This window comes from Squalius cephalus (genome assembly GCF_949319135.1).
Source record: "Squalius cephalus genome assembly, chromosome: 12".
In the NCBI taxonomy this organism is placed as follows: domain Eukaryota; kingdom Metazoa; phylum Chordata; class Actinopteri; order Cypriniformes; family Leuciscidae; genus Squalius; species Squalius cephalus.
Genome location: NC_137133.1, coordinates 26,679,624 through 26,700,980, shown reverse-complemented (window position 1 = coordinate 26,700,980; position 21,357 = coordinate 26,679,624). Strand labels below are relative to the sequence as shown.

At 39.9% G+C, this 21,357-nt stretch overlaps 1 protein-coding gene across 1 annotated transcript; it reads right to left on the bottom strand.

The window, feature by feature from the left end:
* Window positions 1–831: 831 nt before the first annotated feature.
* On the bottom strand, window positions 832–13,869 carry ivns1abpa (influenza virus NS1A binding protein a). Its single transcript, XM_079888789.1, has 15 exons — window positions 13,643–13,869; window positions 8,498–8,762; window positions 8,135–8,260; window positions 7,333–7,502; window positions 7,134–7,209; window positions 6,874–7,047; window positions 6,661–6,786; window positions 4,517–4,624; window positions 3,527–3,653; window positions 3,216–3,443; window positions 3,020–3,141; window positions 2,817–2,943; window positions 2,479–2,610; window positions 2,146–2,319; window positions 832–2,060 (listed from the first exon to the last, which is right to left on the bottom strand). The coding sequence occupies exons 3-15, from the start codon at window positions 8,243–8,245 to the stop codon at window positions 1,804–1,806; spliced, it is 1,932 nt and encodes a 643-aa protein (XP_079744915.1). The 5' UTR covers window positions 8,246–8,260; window positions 8,498–8,762; window positions 13,643–13,869; the 3' UTR covers window positions 832–1,803.
* Between the last annotated feature and the right edge of the window lie 7,488 nt (window positions 13,870–21,357).

Below are 21,357 nucleotides of genomic sequence, written 5' to 3'. Positions count from 1 at the left end.
TAAATCTGTTTTTCTGGTTTGTAAGGCAGAACGGTGACATCACAGCTTGAGAGGCCTTACAGGATTATGGGACCAGTGATAATAATATCCGTCTTGAGATTACACCAACGTTCAATGACGCAAGCAAGATAATGGCTGTGTGTTCATAGGTAACTGAGTTCAAAAGACAATTACAATATGGGCAAGAAACAAGATTGGTAAAACTTTACTTAAAGCCTTGCATAATGCATGTTATAATAATCTTTGCAGATACATCTGAAATTGCTTGTTTGTCATGTGTTTTAATGAATTATACGTTCTAAAGGAGTAACATAATTATAATTTAGTATAACTGTGGTTAGTTATTCATGAGATATGCATTATAAGGTGCATTACAAAGCATAATTAATGCATTTAAAAAAAAACTTTTATAGTAGAAACCACAAGCAAGTACCAGAGGGTTATTGCAGTGACTTCATGACTGACCTGAGTATAAAGTGCCAGAAAAGACCTATAATCCCTCCTGTAGACCTGCCAGCACGACTAATGTGATTTGTCTAGGATTAAAACAGGTTAGTATTTGTGAATGGAGTGTGGGAGTTGGATTGTTGGATAAGAAGAGAAATAAATTGACTGATAATAAATTATCCAGTTTTCTTTTGCCTTGTTTCCCTTCATCTGATCCTAAACCCACTTATAAACTAAACACTAGTGTAATCCTACCAGAATCATGTTACACAAAGTCAAACCAAAATTCAGTTCTTGAGATAAAATGTGCAAAACTTCCTCAATGCACAATCCAAGTTAAAGAGACCTTTTCAATACTGTTTCTAGAGACACAAACCAAAATAATTTCACAGGCTGAAATGGTTTTATTAGTAAGGAAATATCAGCTCATAACAAATGTAGTACAGAATTGTATCCGCCAAATAATTGAGGAAAAAAACAAAACCGTAGAACCAAAAAACTCTTTTGTTGCTTCCAATTGCTAAACACAGAAAATATTAAAAAGAGAATATATCAAGAAAGAAATGAGCATCGTCTCACTTGTTTGAGTCAAACAAAAGAAATAGTAACAAAAGATCTAATGAGCAAGAGCACAGAAGCGTGGTTGACTATACGCATGTGAGTGTAACTAAACTGGCACTGGTTAGAGTTCATAACCTCATGGGTGTTTTGTGCCTGCTAGCTCATCCATCTATCTATTGGTTACGTTGCAGTGTATCAAAAATATAAAAAAGGCAATCTTTAAAGATTGGTACAGTAATCCTACGTCATGGCTAATGATACAAAAAGGAAAGCCATGTGTTTGAATGTTTTGTAAAATAAGGCTTTGTATAAGCATGGAGCTTCAAATGAGGTGAGCAAAAAAAGAAAGAAAAAAATCACTTCCTTAATGGGTTCAACCAATCAATCCTGTCTTCAACTCGCTAAAAATTATTGAGAAATTCAAAACTACTCAACTCAAAAAGGTACACTCAGTGTGCAATAAATGTTGGCATTCTTCTTAAAATGAAAAAAAAAAAAAGAGAGAAACAACAATATTTACAACAACAAAAAATAAAGTATGCAATATGCAAAGGCTTAATGTTGCTTTAAGCAACCCCCAACGGACCTCCCCCACCCGAACACTGTAAGAAAAATCAGCCTCATGGGTGACCCCTGTGAAGAAGAACCCAACGAGACCACCCTCACGCCTCAAAAACCCACCCGCCCACCCTCCCGCATACATACAGGACATCACAAAGCACGATTACGTCACTAAGCCTGTTAGTTTGAGTGAGATAACCCCCCGTCCCCATTTGGTTCCCCGGCCCCTGGCTCTTAGGAATTGGTGAAGGCATCGGCACAGGGGCTCCACTCGTCTGTTTTAGGGTTGTAGGCCTCAACTGAGTTAAGGAAGTCGTTTCCATCGAAGCCGCCAACGGCGTAGATGACATCATTGAGCACGGCTGCACCAGAATTGCTGCGTGGCGAGTTCATGCTCCCCAGCATCCTCCATTCGTTGCGGGCGGGGTCATACATTTCAACACAACGCAGGGCGTGAGAGCCATCGAAGCCGCCCACCACGAAGAGTTTACCTGAGAGAGACAACAACAGAAAATAAAAATCAGTCACCATATGCAAGCTTAATGGTCATATACTGGCAATTTGTCCTTTGCTTACCTTCATAGACAGCCACTCCAGCTCCTCTGCGGGCTATGTTCATTGGGGCAATAAGGGTCCAAGTGTTGTTTTCTGGGTTGTAGCGTTCCACACTGTTCAGACAGTTCCATGACTCTGCTCCTCCGATCACGTACATGAAGCCATCCAACTCACACACGGCAGCCTGATGCCTCCCTGTAGATGCACGGAAATAACATTGAGAACCATTTCTGCAGATCCATCTGGCTTTTTATCAGTGTAATCCCTGCTGTACGCTTAAGCTGTGATCTCTTAAGTGCCAGAAACCCCTGTGGAAGCAATTATAGGGATATTTTTGACGTCAACATGACTTACTGATGTTTAAAGGGGCACAGCTGGTCCAGGCCTTGCTCACGGGGTCAAAAACGTCACAGTTCTTCAGACCTTTCTGTCCGCAAGGATCTGATCCCCCAACAACGTACAGCTTGTTGTTCAGAGAGCAGACACCTGAAGAAAGAAAACAGTAATTGATGAATCTAAACCTACTGTATTCTCTGTGTTGAATGGACAAATTCAAAATCTCTTGAAGGGATGCGCAGATTCTGGCTAAAACGAATAGATAATTTTTTTGGTTTTATGTTATGGCCAATAAGCTATAGTATTTTATCTAAATAAATGAAAAACATTTTAAATGCTACAAGTGAAGTTTTTACCTGCATTGCAGCGATTGGTCCTGAGCTCTGGCACTTGAGTCCACTCATCAGCACTGGGGTTGTACGTCTCCCCACAACTCAGTTCATCAGAATGGCCGTTGGACCCACCCATCACGTAAAGCTGACCCTGATTTGATAAAAACAAGTTATTTCACAGCACTTTCAAATACTACTTCTTAATACACATTTGACCATGTACACACCATGAGCACGGCCATCTGAAACCGAGCACGTGGAGTCCTCATTGGAGCAATGAAAGTCCAGCTGTCAGTCTTCATGTCGTAACATTCCACAGTCCTCAAGCACTCCTCCCGATTGTAACCTCCTGAATAACAGATCAGAGTTGCTTAACGAAGGCAAGAGAGACATTCAGAAGTTTCTTTTGTGCTGTCCACTAACCTGCGGCGATGAGTCGGTCGCTCAAAGCAGCGATGCCCAGGCCGGAGCGAGCATATCGCATGGGTGCCATCAGCTTTTCAGGTTCCTCTTCCAGCGGCTGGCCCTCGAAACTCAGACTCTTGGTTAGGCAAGGTGTGGACGAGGGCGAGGCCTGGGGACTGCTGCGCCCATGCAGAAATATCACGCACAGCATGCCGTTCAACACAGCCAGACACAGGTATGTATTGTCTGTGGGGAGAGGAAAAAATAACTTGAAGGGACCGCAGAGAAGTCTCAACGATCTGATGAACACATCAAAGGTGCAAACTTACTGGTTGTCTTCTCAGAAGCTATGTATTTCCACTCTTGCTTGCAGGAATGTTTGGCAGATCCGGGGGAGAGGCTGCCAGAGGAGCTGGTGCTCAGCTGTCGGTGTACGTTCTCACGTAGGGGCTTCTTCTGCAAAGGCACAGTGCAGCTACAGACTCCGAGCCCATGGTCCACACACATACAACCTCACACAGTCCCAGACCCGTCTAGGCGTAAACCCGACTCAACTTATCAGATGCAGGCTACATCAGGTTAAAGGAATATTCCCGGTTCTATGAAAGTTAAGCGCAGTCGACAGCATTTGCGGCATGATGTTAATGTTGATTTTGACTCATGCCTCATTTTCTTTTAAAAAGCAAACCATTAGGTTTTGGTAAGGTACTAACAATTGTAGTGAATGGGGCCCATTTTTAAAGGATTTAAAACAAATATGAAGCTTATCACTTTTAGACATACATTGATTCTTCTGTTACACCATGTATTATTTGAGCTGTAAGGGTTTAAATCTTCATTTTTACAGGCATTTTAGCCATTACTTTGTCATGGCAACAGAGTTGGATATAACTCGAAGAAGATTAGTATTTAGAATAGAACGTTTTTTCTTGTCAACATGCATATTGTTTACATTTTTCCTATGTATTCACCTCCATTTTCGCTTCTCTTTTTGGGGAAATTAGTGGAAATTAGTTTTTGTGATAATCAACATCATGCCACAAATGCTTTTGATTGAGCTTGTACTGAACCTTGGAATATTCCTTTGACCATTTATCTACTTTAATCTAATCCCAATGTAAAGCCACACTATAAGCAGTACTAAAACCCAATCCACACACTCATCACGGACACACCGTGATCTCTTCAGCCTTAAAACGCTCAGACTCAACAGCCCAGCGCAACAAAGCAGCTGCTCTGCTAGCATTACACTTAAATCCTGCATTCGCTACGGGTCTGCTGCGGTCCAGCCTGAGAAGAGCTCGGCGCTGGTTGTGTACCTGCACAAACTGGATGTGGTCATCCTCAGTGCCGAACACCTCAGCCTGCCCGTCAAGCAGGCTCCCATCGAGCAGCTTGTGATCGGCCGAATAGTACAGCGTTTGCACCTGCAAAACACACAGCGACAACAAAACCCATGTGGCTGTCTCCATGACAACAGAACACCCAACTACGTGGGTCAGGGAAGGAAGAAAAGTTAAGAAGGGGAGGACCATAGCGCTCGTTCGCTGCAAGATGCTGGTAAAAAAAAGCTTCTTTAAGAATATGAACACAGTGTTGCTGTGGATCATTTCACAAGATCTTCGGGACTTTTCACTGCACTGAAAACAGCAGAATGTGGATCACAATACTTTCGCCACAAAGCATCTTGGGAACCTTCATTTAAGTTTGGAGAAGGAAACAAACAAGCTTCATCAGTGCATGTTCAGGGGGTCATCCTGCAGCCATCTTCTCAGCTGAGGGGGTTAGTCAAATCAGACGTCATCACATAAACTCCAGGTCAACACTGGTTAGCTGTTTTCAACTTTAACAGCTCAAAAAATGAGTCCCTCATTTAAAAAAAAAAATCTTGGATCGTCTTCAAGTTTAAAGAAAAGTGAATTCAAAACCAAATTAAATACAAAATTCAGTTCAAATAACTGAAAAAAATCCACTGAAATTAAATAAAGTAGTATAATAAATTGAAGTAAAAAAAAAAAATTAAAAAAAAAACTGCATCAGTGTTGATTAGGGATGGGCATTTCGGTATTTTTGTCTATGGGTACTCGACAGATATATTAAGTGAGTACAGCACAGTTGCAGTTTTTAAGTGTCTTGCACCATGAGTATTACATTTTTAAGGAGCTGCCCTTGACCGACTGTCTACAGTGCTGATACCAACTGATTAGGACCAGTATGTAACGCTGAAAATCAAAAAAATTACAAATGAGGCCATTTGTGTATAGCTATAGTAGCTTCTTGTAGTTTACTGAATACCGATTGCTGTAAAATGTTCTGAAATTAGACAAAAAGTCATGTAATGCAATTATTGCAGCTGTCACTTTTGAGTACTTGTGCCCATCCCTACTGGGAATGTGTCCAAAAGCAGATTAAAAGGAACTAGGAACTGAGAGCGGCTTGAGAACATCCCTCTAAGCTGCACTCAGTTTCCACTTCCTTTATTTAGAAGAAAAGGCATTGTAGGTGCCATTATGAAGCCAATGGCTCTCTTCCTTTATTTTCATCGGTACGTAATCAGTATTCAAATGTATAATGTGTAAATGTAAAATGCCCTAGTGGCATAAACCATTCATTTTAGTCAGTTATCTGAATATCCTGTAAGTGTGTGCATGAACAACTGTGTAACATGCTTTGATTTACTTTGCAATGCATGCATATGCGAGTTGACTTATGTTGTGTGAGGTGTCGTATGTGTGGTGGACTTAACATGTTTATGTCTTGAAGTGTTCAACGCATTGATACTTAGAGATCTGAAGTGTCATTTTAAATGAACTGTGTACTGTTGGTGAGTGCATTTGATTAACAGACAGGAGCCTAGCACTTGTTTCACCATGGCTCCCTCTCGTTCTTTTGTTATTTTCTTTCATTCACTGACTCATTACCCTGGAGGCCCCCAGTCTTGGTTTCTTCAGTCTTGTGAGAATCCTGCTGATGTTTGCTCTAATAAACCTAAGGAGAGATAAATCAGTGGGGAGGAAGAATTGTTAGTGCTGGTTCCCAAAGAACGCACACTCACTCACACACTCACACACCTGCTTAGAGAAGAGAGAGATGTCATTGGACGGCAACATGCCATGTCACTCTCTGCGAGCAGACAAGAGTAGCTGCAGTTACTGCACAGCACTGAACATTCAGGAGGCTTTTAGATTGGCTCACCTGGACTACCCACTCCCCTTTGCGGAGGGTGTAACAGCCCCGTTCTGTACCTAAATGTATATTCTTAAAGGCGCGGGGTGACTTGTGGGTAAAGGGGGAGAGCAAACAAAAAAATATATATGGAAGCCAAAGAGAACAAACCCAACCGACCTCTACCGTTAAGATGGCTGGTGTGAACGGACCTGTTAAATCTGTGAATGGGATGAATTACGAGGGGGAAGAAGTGAGGGAGGAGAGAGAGGAGCTCACAGTGGAGCGCAGTACTGACCTCCTCCATCAGTCGCTCCAGGGGTTCGCCATTTTCCCACAGGCTGCGTTGCACCCAGCCGATGACCTTGGAGTACAGCTTGCCGTTGCTAGGCAAGGTCAAGTTATCCTCCAGAATCACCTCCAACTATAAAGCAGACCAAAAGAAAGCATGTGGTTAGCATAAGCGCAATCAAGAATATTACATGACCCGAAAGGTTAAAGGCCAGCTCACTTTAAGGCGTGGAAGCTTGAGGAAATCCTCTTGCTCAGACACGTCTAGAAGGTGCTCCTGGATATAGCTGTCGATCTTGCCCAGCAGGCGCCCGTCTCCCATACAGCTGGCAAAATTGCGATAGGAGATGGCACTCTGGGAATCCATCTTGGAGAGAAGGTAGTCGCCACAGATCTGGGAGCAGGTACAAAAGAGTAGGTTAGGGCTTCATCTAAAGTAAACCTGTCACAAATACACAAAAACATGCTTAATATGCATACCTGCTTCACTCTGTCCATTTTGAGCCGTTTGGCTGCGGAGTAAACCTCCTTAACCAGCTCTTTATCTGCCTTCAACCTGCAGAAAGCAAAATTAAATATCAGAAATCATTGATCACCACAAATGGGAAGCCATTAATTTGGTAGAAAAAGTGCCCTATGATGGCCCAGATTGGTTGATTGCATATTGTGTGTCTCTTACTGGGCAGTGTAAGCGTAGTTGAGAAGGATCTCCACAGCCTCAGGGTCCAGGTCCTCAAACTTTACATGGGAGATTCCGTGAGGTTCCAGGTCACTGTTAAAGATCTCAAACAGGTACGGACTGCAACAAGCCAGCACTGCCCGGTGAGCCATCAATTCATGGCCGCACACCTGCAGAGATAAAAAGGGCAACGGTTAAGTCTATGATGGAATTGTAACAAAGAAATAAGCACCATTTGTTTTAATTTACAAACAGAAAGTAAATTAAACCAAAAATTGAAATTCTTTCATCATTTACAAAAGAAGATATTTTGAAGAATGTTGGTAGCCAGACAGTTGATGGAAACCATTGACTTCCATAGTAGGAAAAATAAAAATACTTTGGAAGTCAATGGCTACCGACACCTGTCGTACCAACATTCTTCAAAATATCTTCTTTTGTGTCCAGCAGAAGAAAGAAACTCATATATGTTTGGAACAACTTGAGGGTGAGTAAATGATGACAGGCCTACCAAGACAAATATCTAGATACAACTTACAATATTTCTATTTGGAACAAGAGAGTCTTTTACGAAATTAATCTTGATAATTAACTATTAAATCTATTGTTAAAGCTTCCAAGCATTCTTTGAAATATTTTGAACACAGGGTTTGGCTTTGTCTGTTAATGAACGTCACACAGCTAAAGGCCATTCAAAGATCCAGGACCTGCGTCTAATGAAACACACTCTTCTTCCCTGAATCATGTTTCAGCCTTCTCGTAATGACACCGAGAATAATAAGGTTAAAAAAGGGTGTGTTACCTGAAGTCTCACATCACAGAACTGTCCGTTCTTTCTAAGGGCGTTCATTTTGGCCACGGTGGAATCCAGGAAACTTTCGTCCTCAAAGATCAAATATCCGTTGGGAATCATTTTTGGAAATTAAGCCTTTGCAAAAGCAAAAAAAAAAAAAAAAAAAAAAATTAAAAACAATCTTGAGTCAATTTTATGATTTTACCTCAAAATATCTTTCCCACACAGTGCATCTTACATAAACATCACCCACGCACATAAAAATACAATGTATCACTCATTTTTGCTGCAGGCTAAAAAGCTGCCACAGTCTATAATCACTATAAAACCATCTACATAACACTAAGTCTCATGTATAAGTCATGCGCTTACCTAATACCGAATGACGTTGGTCTGGGAGAGATAGATTACTTGGGAAAGCCGTAAAAAGGCACGAGTGAAGAAGAACCAGGAATGGGAGTGCCCAAGTCTTCCTTCGCTGGAAGTGGATGGAAAAGGCAATGCCAGGCAACCAGAGGGCACAGCAGGGGGTCAGAGGTGACTCAAACTCTCAGGCTTAGAGTGACTGCAATCAAGTCCTCGGGTGTCCCGTTGGCTATAGACTCAAACCTTTTCTGTGTTGATCGTGCATTATAACCTGCAGGACAAATAACAAACAAGAGGTTGTAATGACGCCACATAGCAGGATTATCAGGAACACTGATCACATCAATAGCAATTTTTAGAACATCAATGGTCACAACATCTATTACTGATGTGAAAAGAACCAATGGAATTGAAAGGTTCATGTGTCGCTCAAGGGCAGAAACGCTGCAGATCATAGACTGACCCAGCTTTACACCACTGATTGCTTTCATGGTGTTAAACACGTGCCTTATTCAGGATCAGCCTTCACTTCTGCTGCAAAGACAGTTCAAATTAATCCGGACAGAATCTGTCTCATACAGACTTAATTCAAGAAGCTGCCTAAATCTCAGGACATGCTTTTCTAAACTTCCCATCAAGCCTCCCTTGGTCAGACCGTTTCTACAACACCCAAACACAAATTCTCTCCATGTCCTTCCCCCGTTAACCACATGGCTCTACCACACCCGCAATTCCGGAAATTTCCATAGGTCTTTCAATGCTTTTTCAGCCAGCAGATGGCCCAATTCTAGGGGCGGAGGATGGTCACAAAACCAAGAACTCACTCGGCCTGGAATTTTGATGGATTTATCACATTCCCACAGTGATGTGGCTTCAGCTGTGTGGGGATGGAAAAATGTTAAGCGAAAAACAAATGAGCTCCAGTGTGTGGAATCCTTGTGTTTTGCATGAAAACCTGCTGGTATTTTTCCACTCAAATCCTTTTATTCACTTCAGCCTCAGTCGGCGTAAATGCAGGCAGTGGAGGTCTTTGGATAATCTGCTCATCCTCTCTTGCTCTTTCCTACGCAGGGGCTGATTATTGAAAACAGTAATCGGAAAACTCTAGGCCTTAATTTACCTCCTCATAGAGATGCTTCCTCTTGAAGATAATTGGCATTGGAGAAACACTTTTAAGCACAAGGATGAGTAAAAAGATGGAAGCATTAAATTATGATTCATTATAAGTTCTCGCCAAAACCTTTCTTGTTTCAACTGTCTGATCTTCAACACTGAAGTTTATTCCACTAAATCTCAGATCTAAAGTTAATCCAAACTTGTTCCTACTTTAAAAAAAAAAAAAAAAAAGAGGTCAAGAGATCTTAATAAAATCAATGAGGGTCATAAGATTATCTGATAGGAAAGCTCCCCTTTAATAAATGAATAAATGAAAATATAACCCGTTAAGTGAATGTGTTCAAACAAATAAAAGTTAAAATTTTAATAAAATTACCCATTGAACATATTCCAGTATTTTAAAAATGTTTTAATATATTTATATATACACTTAATTTAATTTTCATTATTTATTTTTTATTAGTTTTTGGGGAGTACGCCACATTTTACAACTTGAATTAACCATGTCCTGTCATCAGTAAACAGTAAAATGATCTGATATTTTAATGTATTGATCTTGACAATACAAAAATATTTTTAGGTAAAAAACAACAAAAGTAATGTCATTGACCCTTAAAACGTGAAACTTTCCACTCATTGATAAGTCTGAACTGTTCAGTGTCAAGCTAGTGACCTTAATCTGAAAGCTTTTGGTCCACTTGGAGTGGAATCAGGAACTGACGCTTTAAACCAGGGCACTTACGGGTTAGACAACAGATAAAGCCTACGGTGACTTCGCAGCTTCAGATGGACTCACAAATCTGTTCATTGTGTGCTGACAACCACAGCATCCTCATACAATTACTGACAAAGCAGAGGGTGAAAAGACAAAAAGACGGACAGATTTTGAAATGCGTGGTGGCAGAAAAACACTTTGAAAGACCATTTTGTGCATTTTGTTCATCTTTTTTGTCCCCTCTGGCATGCAGAGAACAGCCCCCTCAGTCAGTAAGCGTGGGACAGACAGCGAGGCGAGAGAGAAAGAGGAGAATGGGTTTAAACACACAGCAACAGTTGTTCTATTGACTCTGCAGCAGTACTCAACAGATAACCCAGATTGAGCAACAACTTAATGCATCGCTTATGGCCATGCTAAAAAATAAAACTGAGGCTAAAGAGGACATTGTGTTTCTTGCATGCAATTTTAGATAGTTCAACCCGCTTATAGTGTGCCCATGACCACAAGCGACATATACAATTATTGGTCTTCATCATGAGACCCCTTTTTGCAAGTCACGCTTTCTCTCTGGGAACTCCGCCAGCTCTGAGAAAAAGGGTGAACTACATTACTCAGTGTCCGAAACACACAGGCTTGCTAACATTTAGATTTAATCATTGGTCAGATTTTTCTATGCAAATTGATTCACAGCAAATTTTACCAGGAATCAAGACTATGAGTCATGACCTTGGCATTGTTAATGCTATACAAATAATAATGATTTTAATGAATGGCCCTGGACGTCTATAGTAACTAATAAGTTCCAACAATCCCCCGATGTACCTTTAAGCTCATGAATGGCTTGCACAACAGTGATACACTTATGTAGAATCTGCATTAAATGTGTAGGAAGCGCATTGGGTGTGCAACAAAAAATAACATTCTGTTCAAATGGTTGTGCAAGATCATGAGAGGCTATGGAAGAAGCATGGTGAAAAATTATATCATAAAATCATATTCAGATGTGAACTAAAGTCTGAGCTGCATTTCCAGGGGTTAGATAACACCTGCCAAAATCCGTGATTTACTCTCTCTCAGCCTAAACTAAAACACACTCTTTCCATAAACCCACAGACAGCAGAAGAGCTTATGAAATTTAAACTCGTAATTACAAAGATGGAAAGGAAACACATTATGACTGCTCCATCATAATAATTACAATAATTACTTTTGTAGAATTTTATTTATTTAGATTTTATTTATTTAATTACTTTGTGAATGAACAGATTACATTCTGAAGGCAAAGGGCAGCAAAGCTGCTGGTATCTTTGCTTCTTTATTTATATCTGCCCTTCTCTAATGAAACGCTAACCTTTATGGAAAAAGGTTAATGGGAGAACACAATTTAAGGAGTGAGCTAACAGAGCCACCGGGTGATCTCACACATGAGAACAGGCTGGAAAATTGCATAATCCTTCACCACGTATGGAAAGAATGTTTGAAAATTGAGAGACAGAACACTGATTTTATTCACAGTGGTCGTAATAGAAAATGTCCCTGTGTGATTCACATTAACCACAACATGCAATGGAGTAAAGGCAGTTAAACAGCCAAGTAATTCTCTGAAAATAAATACAAAAAACAGCCTTTTATTTCTACTCTCTAAGAATCTATGTATCAAAATGCACAAGGAAAGGTTGTAGTTTAGGAAGCACAGCATTTGCTGCATATATTTCCCTTACAAATGAAACACTGCAGTGACAATTAGGTCATCCATAGGCAGATGTGGAGTTAAGGAACGGAAACGGCTTTATGAGAAGTTAAACTGCTGATTCCTGTGACTTGTAAATGGGATTGTTAAATATGACTGGAGATTTGATGTGTACAACACGGTAAATGGGATGTACTGTTGGAATGGGAACATAGGTTGTGAAAATTATTACAGGTATGTAGAGAGAACATACATATAGAAAGAAAAGAACGAAGCAAATAATAATATTAATAATAATAACAACACCTATAACCAGACAGGGAAATTCCATAAACAAATTTTTCCATAAACGCACGATTTTAGAGAAATGCAGCTTAATAAAACAGTGCGCAGAATAGTGTGTAAATAATTTAAACTCTACAAATATATATAGTTTATATATATATTACCAAATATCTTCTAAATGTATGAGACCATATGCAATTTCCAATCAAATATCATCGATGCTAAGTGCAAACGATAAAACATAAAGGGACACATTTCTGTGGTTACGCCCCATTACATCCACGAATCCTGATAGGCCAGAACGTATGATTCCGAGCGATACGATTGGCCAGATGACGTGTCCATCAACACGCCTCGTATCCACGTTCCACGCACAATGAAGCTTGCATCATACGGAACCTAGAACGTTTCTGAACCCCTCGCCTCGACCAAGCCTACAGTAAAATCCAAAACTAGGTCAGTAGGACCTGGTTGTAATTTTAACATATTCCTGACTAACGATCAACGATGAGGTCAAATTAATGTTCTGCGTCAAAATACACGAGTAGTTACTGCTTTCAATGAACCACACCGGTCACTCTTTTTTTAACCTTGACAAATCGTCCTGTTCCTATTTTTCATTAATTTCATTCGTGTGTTCGTCGGCAGTTACTATTCTTTTTAATGATGATAAAGGATAAATAATTATTTCATTTTAAGAATGAAAAAATGTTACAATTGTGAGGAGGCAACGACAGATTAATCATGGTTAGCACAATCCAATTTTACAAGGCAAAGCAGCTAAATGTGAGTGTATGAAGCCTCTTTTATAATGAAACGAAAATCATATGAATGTAGTGGGTGTAGAGCTGCTTGCTCAATGTATAAGGAATTGAATGTGCAATATTGCAGCACCCGCAATACTATACCAGTTGGTGACGTTACACTATAGCTGTAACTGTAAAACCACCCGTTTATTTTGTAGTAAAATATTACTTACTTTATTTAGTTCATTTAAAATAAATTACGATTAATAAATAAATAAAAAACTCAACGTTTGAAAAAAAATCACGGTTTGCTGCACACTGCAAACGTTGATCTCACGCGAGCGATTCTATCTCTTGATGAGAGCAACGCATGCAGTTGCCGATTGCACACAGTAGATTACAACGCACCATATGGCAATCGCGAGTACATACAAGTGCCTGTATGTGTAACACAAAATAACAACGTAGAAGCAAAAAAAAAAAAAAAAAAAAAATCAGTTATAGATCTTTAGAAATAAACACGGTAGTATGAAAGAATCCTGGGAGGACAGAAGACATGAAGCTTCAGTCATATTACTGATAAGATTGATTCTTACCTGATCTGGTTGACGGTTGACGATGGTAGACATATTTAAGGTCAATTAAAAGCTGTTGGTTGGGGATATTGCAAAAGCAATAGATATGGCACGTTTCTGCGTCCGTACAACCCTGTCGTTCCGGGTATCGAGATTGTTAGATCGGTGAGCGAGCGAGCTTTGACAGCGACTCTGAGTCTGGAGCACGCGCTTAACAAAAGCCACGGAGCTGTATCCCGCGTGACGTCACGGTAGAGCTCCGCCTGCGGAAAAGTACCGACTGACAGAGAGGTGAGGTCAGGCCCGGGCCTGGAGTCGGGGGGAAACGGCTAGTAAAACTAGTCTGGGTTTATACAACTGGGTTATTTTTTAACCTTTGGCATACATTACCTGCTTTCTCTCCATATATCTCATTTGCTTTATGCATTTCATGCTCAGTCAGTCTTCTTAGTTCTCAAACGGAGGCGTGGTCCACCAGGCGGCCTCAGTAAACTTCTTAAAATTATTTAAAATAGGTGGTCTCAGTAAACGACTTAAACTTAGTTAAAATTGTTTATATTTAAGTAGTTAAAATACTTAAAATCAAGATGAGGTTCTAAAACACCTAAATTGACAATTCAATCTTATGTGAAAAAACGCTCATATTATATATAATATAATATAATATTCTAATTTTTTTTTTCTTCTTGGACAGTGTTGTTTTTAATGAAGAACATACCGTTTTAACTTATTAAATTAATTATCATTATTTATTTTCATTTATTCACTACTAATTTCAGAGGACATAAGGCCTTTACAATTTTTTTAGAGGGCCTTAAAGGCAAAAAGTTTGAGAACCACATGCTTTTTCACTGGCATTTTTGTCAGTGATTGTCTGGTGATTTTAATCTTTGCATGTGGTGACTGGTCAGTGCATATTGTCACAAATGAGAGAATGATGAGTGTCCTGATTATGGCTTTTAGATGTCGAGACCTCCAATAACCATATCCGATAATGCATTCCTTCACCTCCCCACGTGTAAAGAAGCTTAGCTTCTTCTGTGATGCAGGAGTGCATGATGTCAGAGCCAAATTTTTACAACTGATCCCCTCTCTCCTGCACAGGTAAGACTCTGCCTTAGCCAGCATTGTAAATCATAATTGGATAAATGGATCAGCGGCACGACTATAGACACATGAGCCCAAGGCAGTGCTAAGCTGCCCATTCTGTAACTGCCAGCCAGTGTAATGCACTGACCGCACAATGCCAGTAACAGAAGCTCGAGAAACATCCTGGCCTTTGTTAGCAAATCCACGCCTACATCTGAACTGACAAGCGATTGTCGACATGCGGATCAGGTTTTTTAAAAACAAAGTTGTAGGCATAACTGAAGGACAGGATTTAACTGGAGATCCCGTTTACACACGAAGCCAATGTGGCCCTTTCAGGTGACCAGATCAGTGTCCATCCAGGGGGCCAGAGATTATTCTTGTTCTCTTTGTTGAGATGTAATTATTGTAATTTGTGGCTATTTAAAGTGTTGACCAATGACCAGACCATTCCTAAGCAACATGACTGCTCATTAGTCCAGAATAATAATAGTAATGCTGTTTTGCATCACATCGCAGGATCTTAAAATATATTGTTTATATATTATTTCAGATGCACACTGTAACAAAAGTAACTGAATAGTTTTATATTGTTATATATTTTATATTTGCAATATATCAAAAAGTTCAGATCAGATACCTAAATGTTATATGTGAATTTGGAATAATAAATCTAATCACAAATATAGCATTACATAACACATATCTTTTGTATATATAGTTTAAGAGAGCAGATATGAAGCATATGTAGCACCCTCCAGAACTTTATGAGACTGATGAGATTTGTAGTGTCAGTTTTGACCCAGCGACATGTTCCTGTCCCCTTGAGTTAAAAACGGATACTCGGCCAATCTGAATCCTCATGCATAATTAGATCTTTAATCACATTTTGTGTGTGTGTGTGTGTGTGTGTGTGTGAGATGTGCGTGCACGTGGTAGTTGTGTGGTTAGCTCGTCTGAAATCCTCAGGCTCAGTCTAATGGCACAGATGTGTTCTGACAGCAGCAGTATTAATATTTCAGGTGAGAGGCAATTTCTCACAACTGCAACTAACACGTGAGGAGTCTGGGGAATGTTTTCAGCAGGACATTTGAATTAGCTCAGCAAAGCAAAGCAAAACAAACAAAAAAACAAAAACTGTTCAGCAGAAGGAATGCTCTAAAAGGGAATATGACTAGAATAGAAAATCAATGCAGCTCATTGTCTCTATAGCATGTTAGATGTTTGAATGTGATTTTTATTTATTTTTTTCATTTATAAAACAGTTAATACTGGTTTTATGAACCATTACTTGTTTTTTGTGAATGAAACCCCTTGTAATTTCAGTGCCACTAGCGCCACCATTTGGATTTGCCATAAGGATGACTGTTTTCAAACACTTTTCCCGAACTCTGTCTTCCTTTTATTCGGAAAAACATGGATTTGGCATGTTGGGCTTGTTGTGATGATCAAACAAATAGCAGTGTTTGATAGCGCCACAAAGCCAGTGTTTATACTTTTTTGGGAAATCAACCTACGTGTCAATTCGTTTTTGTTGTCTCTGCATATTAATGGGAGAAAATGTTAAAATAATTATAATATTTAATTATTGTTATAATTAATCATTTTCTAGATTTTATTTTCAAAAAAGAATTATTAGATGTTGAGTGAGTGCAGATACAAAAATGGATATGCTCATATATATTTTAACTAGAAAACTAGGTCACAGGGTGTACAGTATGAAGACGTATACTACATAATTAATGCATGCTTACATAGTACTCAGTGTATACTGCACTGCACTTAAAGAAACTGGCTTGTCTGTTTTTCTTTGGTGAAAGGTAGTGATATCAGAAACTTTTAAATCACTATCAGGTTGACTTAAAGAGCATCCTGGTGAATTAAATTATGTCTTTATTATAAAGAGTCACCTCCATGTTTTTCTCACAGGCTCATGGTTTACATTATTGTAATTTTGTCTCCATTAAAGTTTTTATTTTATTTTATTTTTTATTACCCCTGAAGATAAAAACACTATGGGTGGTGTCCTAAATGGCATCATCATCCATGTCTATAATGTCCCTATGGAAAGCAGTACACAACATGTTTTAACTTTTTCCCTTAAAGGGGTCATGAACTGCATTGTTTTATTGTTTTGTAATGTTTCCTGTGGTGCATTTATAATGTTAGTATGATTTTTACATAAAAAATTGTCATAATTTAGAAATTAAAGGTATTATTCCTACCCTGATTTTAGGGGCGTGTCTGCTGTGAGACTGCAGTGTAAACGCCCACTGCTGTGATTGGCTGACATCTTTGCATATAAAATAGTATTACATGTGGAACTCTCTCAAACCTTTAGCACGCTTTTACTATTACAGCTCTCAAGGTTTACTAATCGTGTAAAGTATTGATTATATAGTATTATATTTAGATCTATGGCATTATATTTAGATCGGTATATTTAGAAAGGTTGCAGTGATGAGCATTGGAGCCGATCACAGACATGTTCAGCGCATGAATGTGATCTCGTCATTGCAACTCGATTTCTGCACAATAACGGGTGCTTTCGTTTAAATAACAGATTATTTTCATCCTACTAAAAGTAACAATGTGAAGTAGACCGTTAAGTCACTCACTGGTTTGATTTACTGGCACATAGACAAAGATCATCTGACTGAACATGTAGGCTATTGTTACATATCACTATCAGAAATCACTGGTCACAGACCAGGCATTAGAATTAACAGTTACTTACATGTTGTGGCATTGTCGAGTCCATATAGTAAAGTCTGTTTGCAAAGCCTGTGACAAAATTGCGACTGTTTTACCAAAGAAACCACAGTGAAATGAACCGAATACAAATAAATAATGCTCAGCTGAGACATTCACTTTGTTGAAAATAAATTAAATAACTACATTCCTAGTATTAGGATCTTTTGGAAGTTATTTGTGGTCCATCCTGTATCTCCTCTCATCATCTCAGTCTCAACAAGCCAGTGGGCGGGGGCCAAACTTGCGACGATGAAGTAGGCGTTGATTTTCTTCTGCAGAGGCGGTCTTTCACTACCTTATTACGTCATAAAGAGGCACGTTCACGAACGAGTCGTTCGCTGGGCTTCGTAACAATAAAAGTTGTTTTTGGAATAACAAGGAAGTTTTCAATTTTTTTAACTTACAGGATATTCTTATTGTATGATGACCTGTTATATGTAAAAACTCAAGGAAAATTTTATTTCTCAGTTCATGACCCCTTTAAGTATCATCATAATACACATATAAACTAAATGAGCTATACCCATGTGTTCATTTAAAACACCACCAGTTGACACTAGAACCACAAATAAATCAGCGATGAATTAAGAACTATCTCTATTGTTTTACACCTTAAAATGGCTCATAAGACTCATGAGTTGCAGGCATCCTGCCTGCTTGCATTTAAGACTGCAGCCTGCGCATTAATTCGGCAGCGATCGTAATCTGACACATACAGTATATTGTTTATATTGAGCAGTTGAATGTAGCGTATCTAATTTTATTACTACATATCATTTTTACTATGCCCCTTCTTCTGAAAAGTTCAGAGAACTCTGATAGACCCTTTTCACATTTCTGGGTTTCTCAGAAGCGGAAGTCGTTATAGTTGGGTAAACTTCTATAGCGGTTAATGAGAGACTATATGTAGTACATTATCGTTACATCGACTACATTATTAGGGCCCGAGCACCGATGGTGAGAGGACCCTATTGTTTTTGCTCCGTTTATTCTTCCTCTTCTTCTTCTTCTTCTCCAAAGTGAGGGGGTGGGGGGGGGGGCAAATTCGGTAAATTATTGCCCCCACATTTTGCCCCGGCTCCTGGTATCACGTACAGGTATGAAATTTGGTACATACATGTAATGACCCAATACCTACAAAAAAGTCTCTTGGAGCATAGCCCTAAACACAACAGGAAGTCAACTATTTTGAACTTCCACCCAGATTTTGGGCAGTTTTTGCCATTTCCTGATGTTGTACTTTAACTAACTCCTCCTACAGTTTTGATCTGATCCTCTTCAAATTTGGTGAGTGTAATCTTAAGACCTTTGCGACGTTAAATTGCGAAGATCTTGAGTTTTCGTCGAAGGGTGTGCCCTCGGCGGCCTGACAAATGTACACCCAATTTCGGCCTTTTGGTGATTTATGCATGATCAGATAAGTTCTCTGTCAATATTGCTTGCAGTTCCGATGTTGCTAGGCAACCACAGACAGCCTGCAGTAACTTAGGCATTCAATGTCCAATCTGCCCCAAACTTCACATGTTTGATAAGAGTCCTGTCCTGAACACATGACCATGCTCATCTTTGGTTATAGCAATAGCGCCACCTGCTGGTAGCAGGAAGTGTGGCAAATACAATTTACTTTGACAAGGAAGTGTGGCAAATACAAATTACTTTGACATAGTCCTCCTATTTACATACTGCCCATCGTGCTCTGTTTTCCTAAAGGCGCCGGGTGGCGGTGGCATGGGTGCGAGGGCCCTTTTCATCGCTGCTTGCAGCTTTAATTCTATATATATTTGTGTGTTTTTTATATATATATATATAAAAAACTTGGCAGGATTTACGATGCTGATGACCATTAAAACGCATCATCACAGTCTGTGAAGAAGGTCCTTTGGCCTGATTGACCCAGGCCAGTGTGTTGTGATTGGCCAAACAACTTAGGCCCTGTTTACACCTGGAATTAAGATGCATTTTGGTCGATCAGATCACAAGTTAAAACCTGGTATTTTAATCCGTCTCTTTTGTCCACTGTCAACCACTTCTGTCCTGATTTCTTCGAGGAGAGGGTCTTTTGGTGGTATGGGCTTTTCCAGATCGTTCGATCTAATGGACGAAATAATCTCAAGCAATTTACATATGAACGCGGCTGGAGACAACAGCTTCCAGGTTCAGGAAGCTGTCCTCTACAAAATGCGCTGTGCACAAGGAAACTTATGGGTTGTACTGCGCAGGAACAGCTTTACAAGTAAACCTCTGATTAACCTCTGAAAGCAAAAGCAGTTTTCCATCCAAACACACAGCGTCTCCGCGACATGACGACAACAGTTCAGCTCATTGAAACCTGGCCTTCTTTCTTTGCATATGCCTTTGGGCGGGAATTATACTAATATTTCACACTGTGACGTGGACCTTTGAAGTAATATCTGGACATTGATCAAGGCCTTTTAGGCAGCTCTGGATCAGTGTTCTCTGTTAGACGAAGTAAATCGCTTTGTGGGAGATTGTATACATGCACAAACAGATACATACAGATACTTGCATAATACAGTATGACCCCTTTAATATTAAGTCCAAAAGAGGAGGGCGGAAGGGGGCTTAGGAGGAGGATGCAGAGCTGGCAGAGGGGACCACCAAGGACAATGGAGGAGACAACGGCAGGAGGAACCAAAAGTGAACCACAACTCCGTCTGGGTCTTTACCACCCTGGTCTCCACCTCAGTCGGTCGGGCTCCTGGCTTCCCCATGGCTCCTCCTCCCTCTTTCGTTTCCACCTTGGGCCGGCTGATAGACTAAATGTGTGTCCCACCCCAGCATGTGTCACCTGCACATGATCAAATCAGTAATGAAAATGTTTGAAAGAGACCCACAATTCCAAAACAAGCTGAAAATCCATGAACACCGTAAGCTGACCATGAATGACGTACTTCAACTCCAAGCCCTGACTGAGGTGCTATTTCCTCTGGCAGAACTTACAACTGCTATGCAAAAAGAGCTCGGAAACTTTGGCATGATTCTTCTAGCTGTTATGGAAATTAAACAGTTTTTGTCCTGTGTGCCTGAGAATCGCTCACTCCCCATTTGTGGATTTGTGGAGACACTGTCAGATTATGTCTCTACTTGTATTAACATATTCTATTCTGACAAGTACCTTGTGTTGGTGGCTGTATTGGATCCACGTTTAAACTGATGGGATCATTAGGGATGGTATAGTGAGCAATCAACTCGCAGTGATTCGTGAATTGTTGGTGAAGGAGGCAGAATGCAGTGGTGTGGATACTATGGACACAGTGATTGAGGCTAGAAGTGCTTCCAAATAGGCCCGCATTTTCGGCTCATATGAGAGCAACTTGAGTGTACTGTAGCTGACAGTGCTAGAGGTGAGATGGAGGAGTACCTGGGCTCAATGAGAAAAGGTCCACAGGAAGACGTCCTTTAGGCTTTTGGAAAACCCATGCTGGATTCCTCCCTCAACTACCCAGGGTCGTCCACAAAGTCTTTCATCATCCCCTGTGGTTCTTCCAGTGCTGAGCGGGTCTTTTCCGCCGTTGGATTACTGTCCTGGGCACACCGCATGAGCCTGAAGCCTGATACTTTGTCCAAGCTAATGTTTCTAAAAGTAAATTCTAGTGTGTAAAGTAAAGATTGTGACATTTTTAATAGACCGCAGTTTTGGTCTATTTAAACTTTAACACATGTTCCTTTTATTAACGCCAGTAAAAAATACAGGTTGCTTTGATAAGCTTTTGTTAAGTGCATTTCATCTCTGTGCTTTCTATGGGCATGATAATTATTCAAGAAATTCATTACAAATGTGAAGCAATTAGCCTACTAAAGAAACATTTCATGTCAGAGTGGGAATGAGCGGGCTTTGTTTTACCGGTGAGCATGAGCGGTTCATGAGTGGA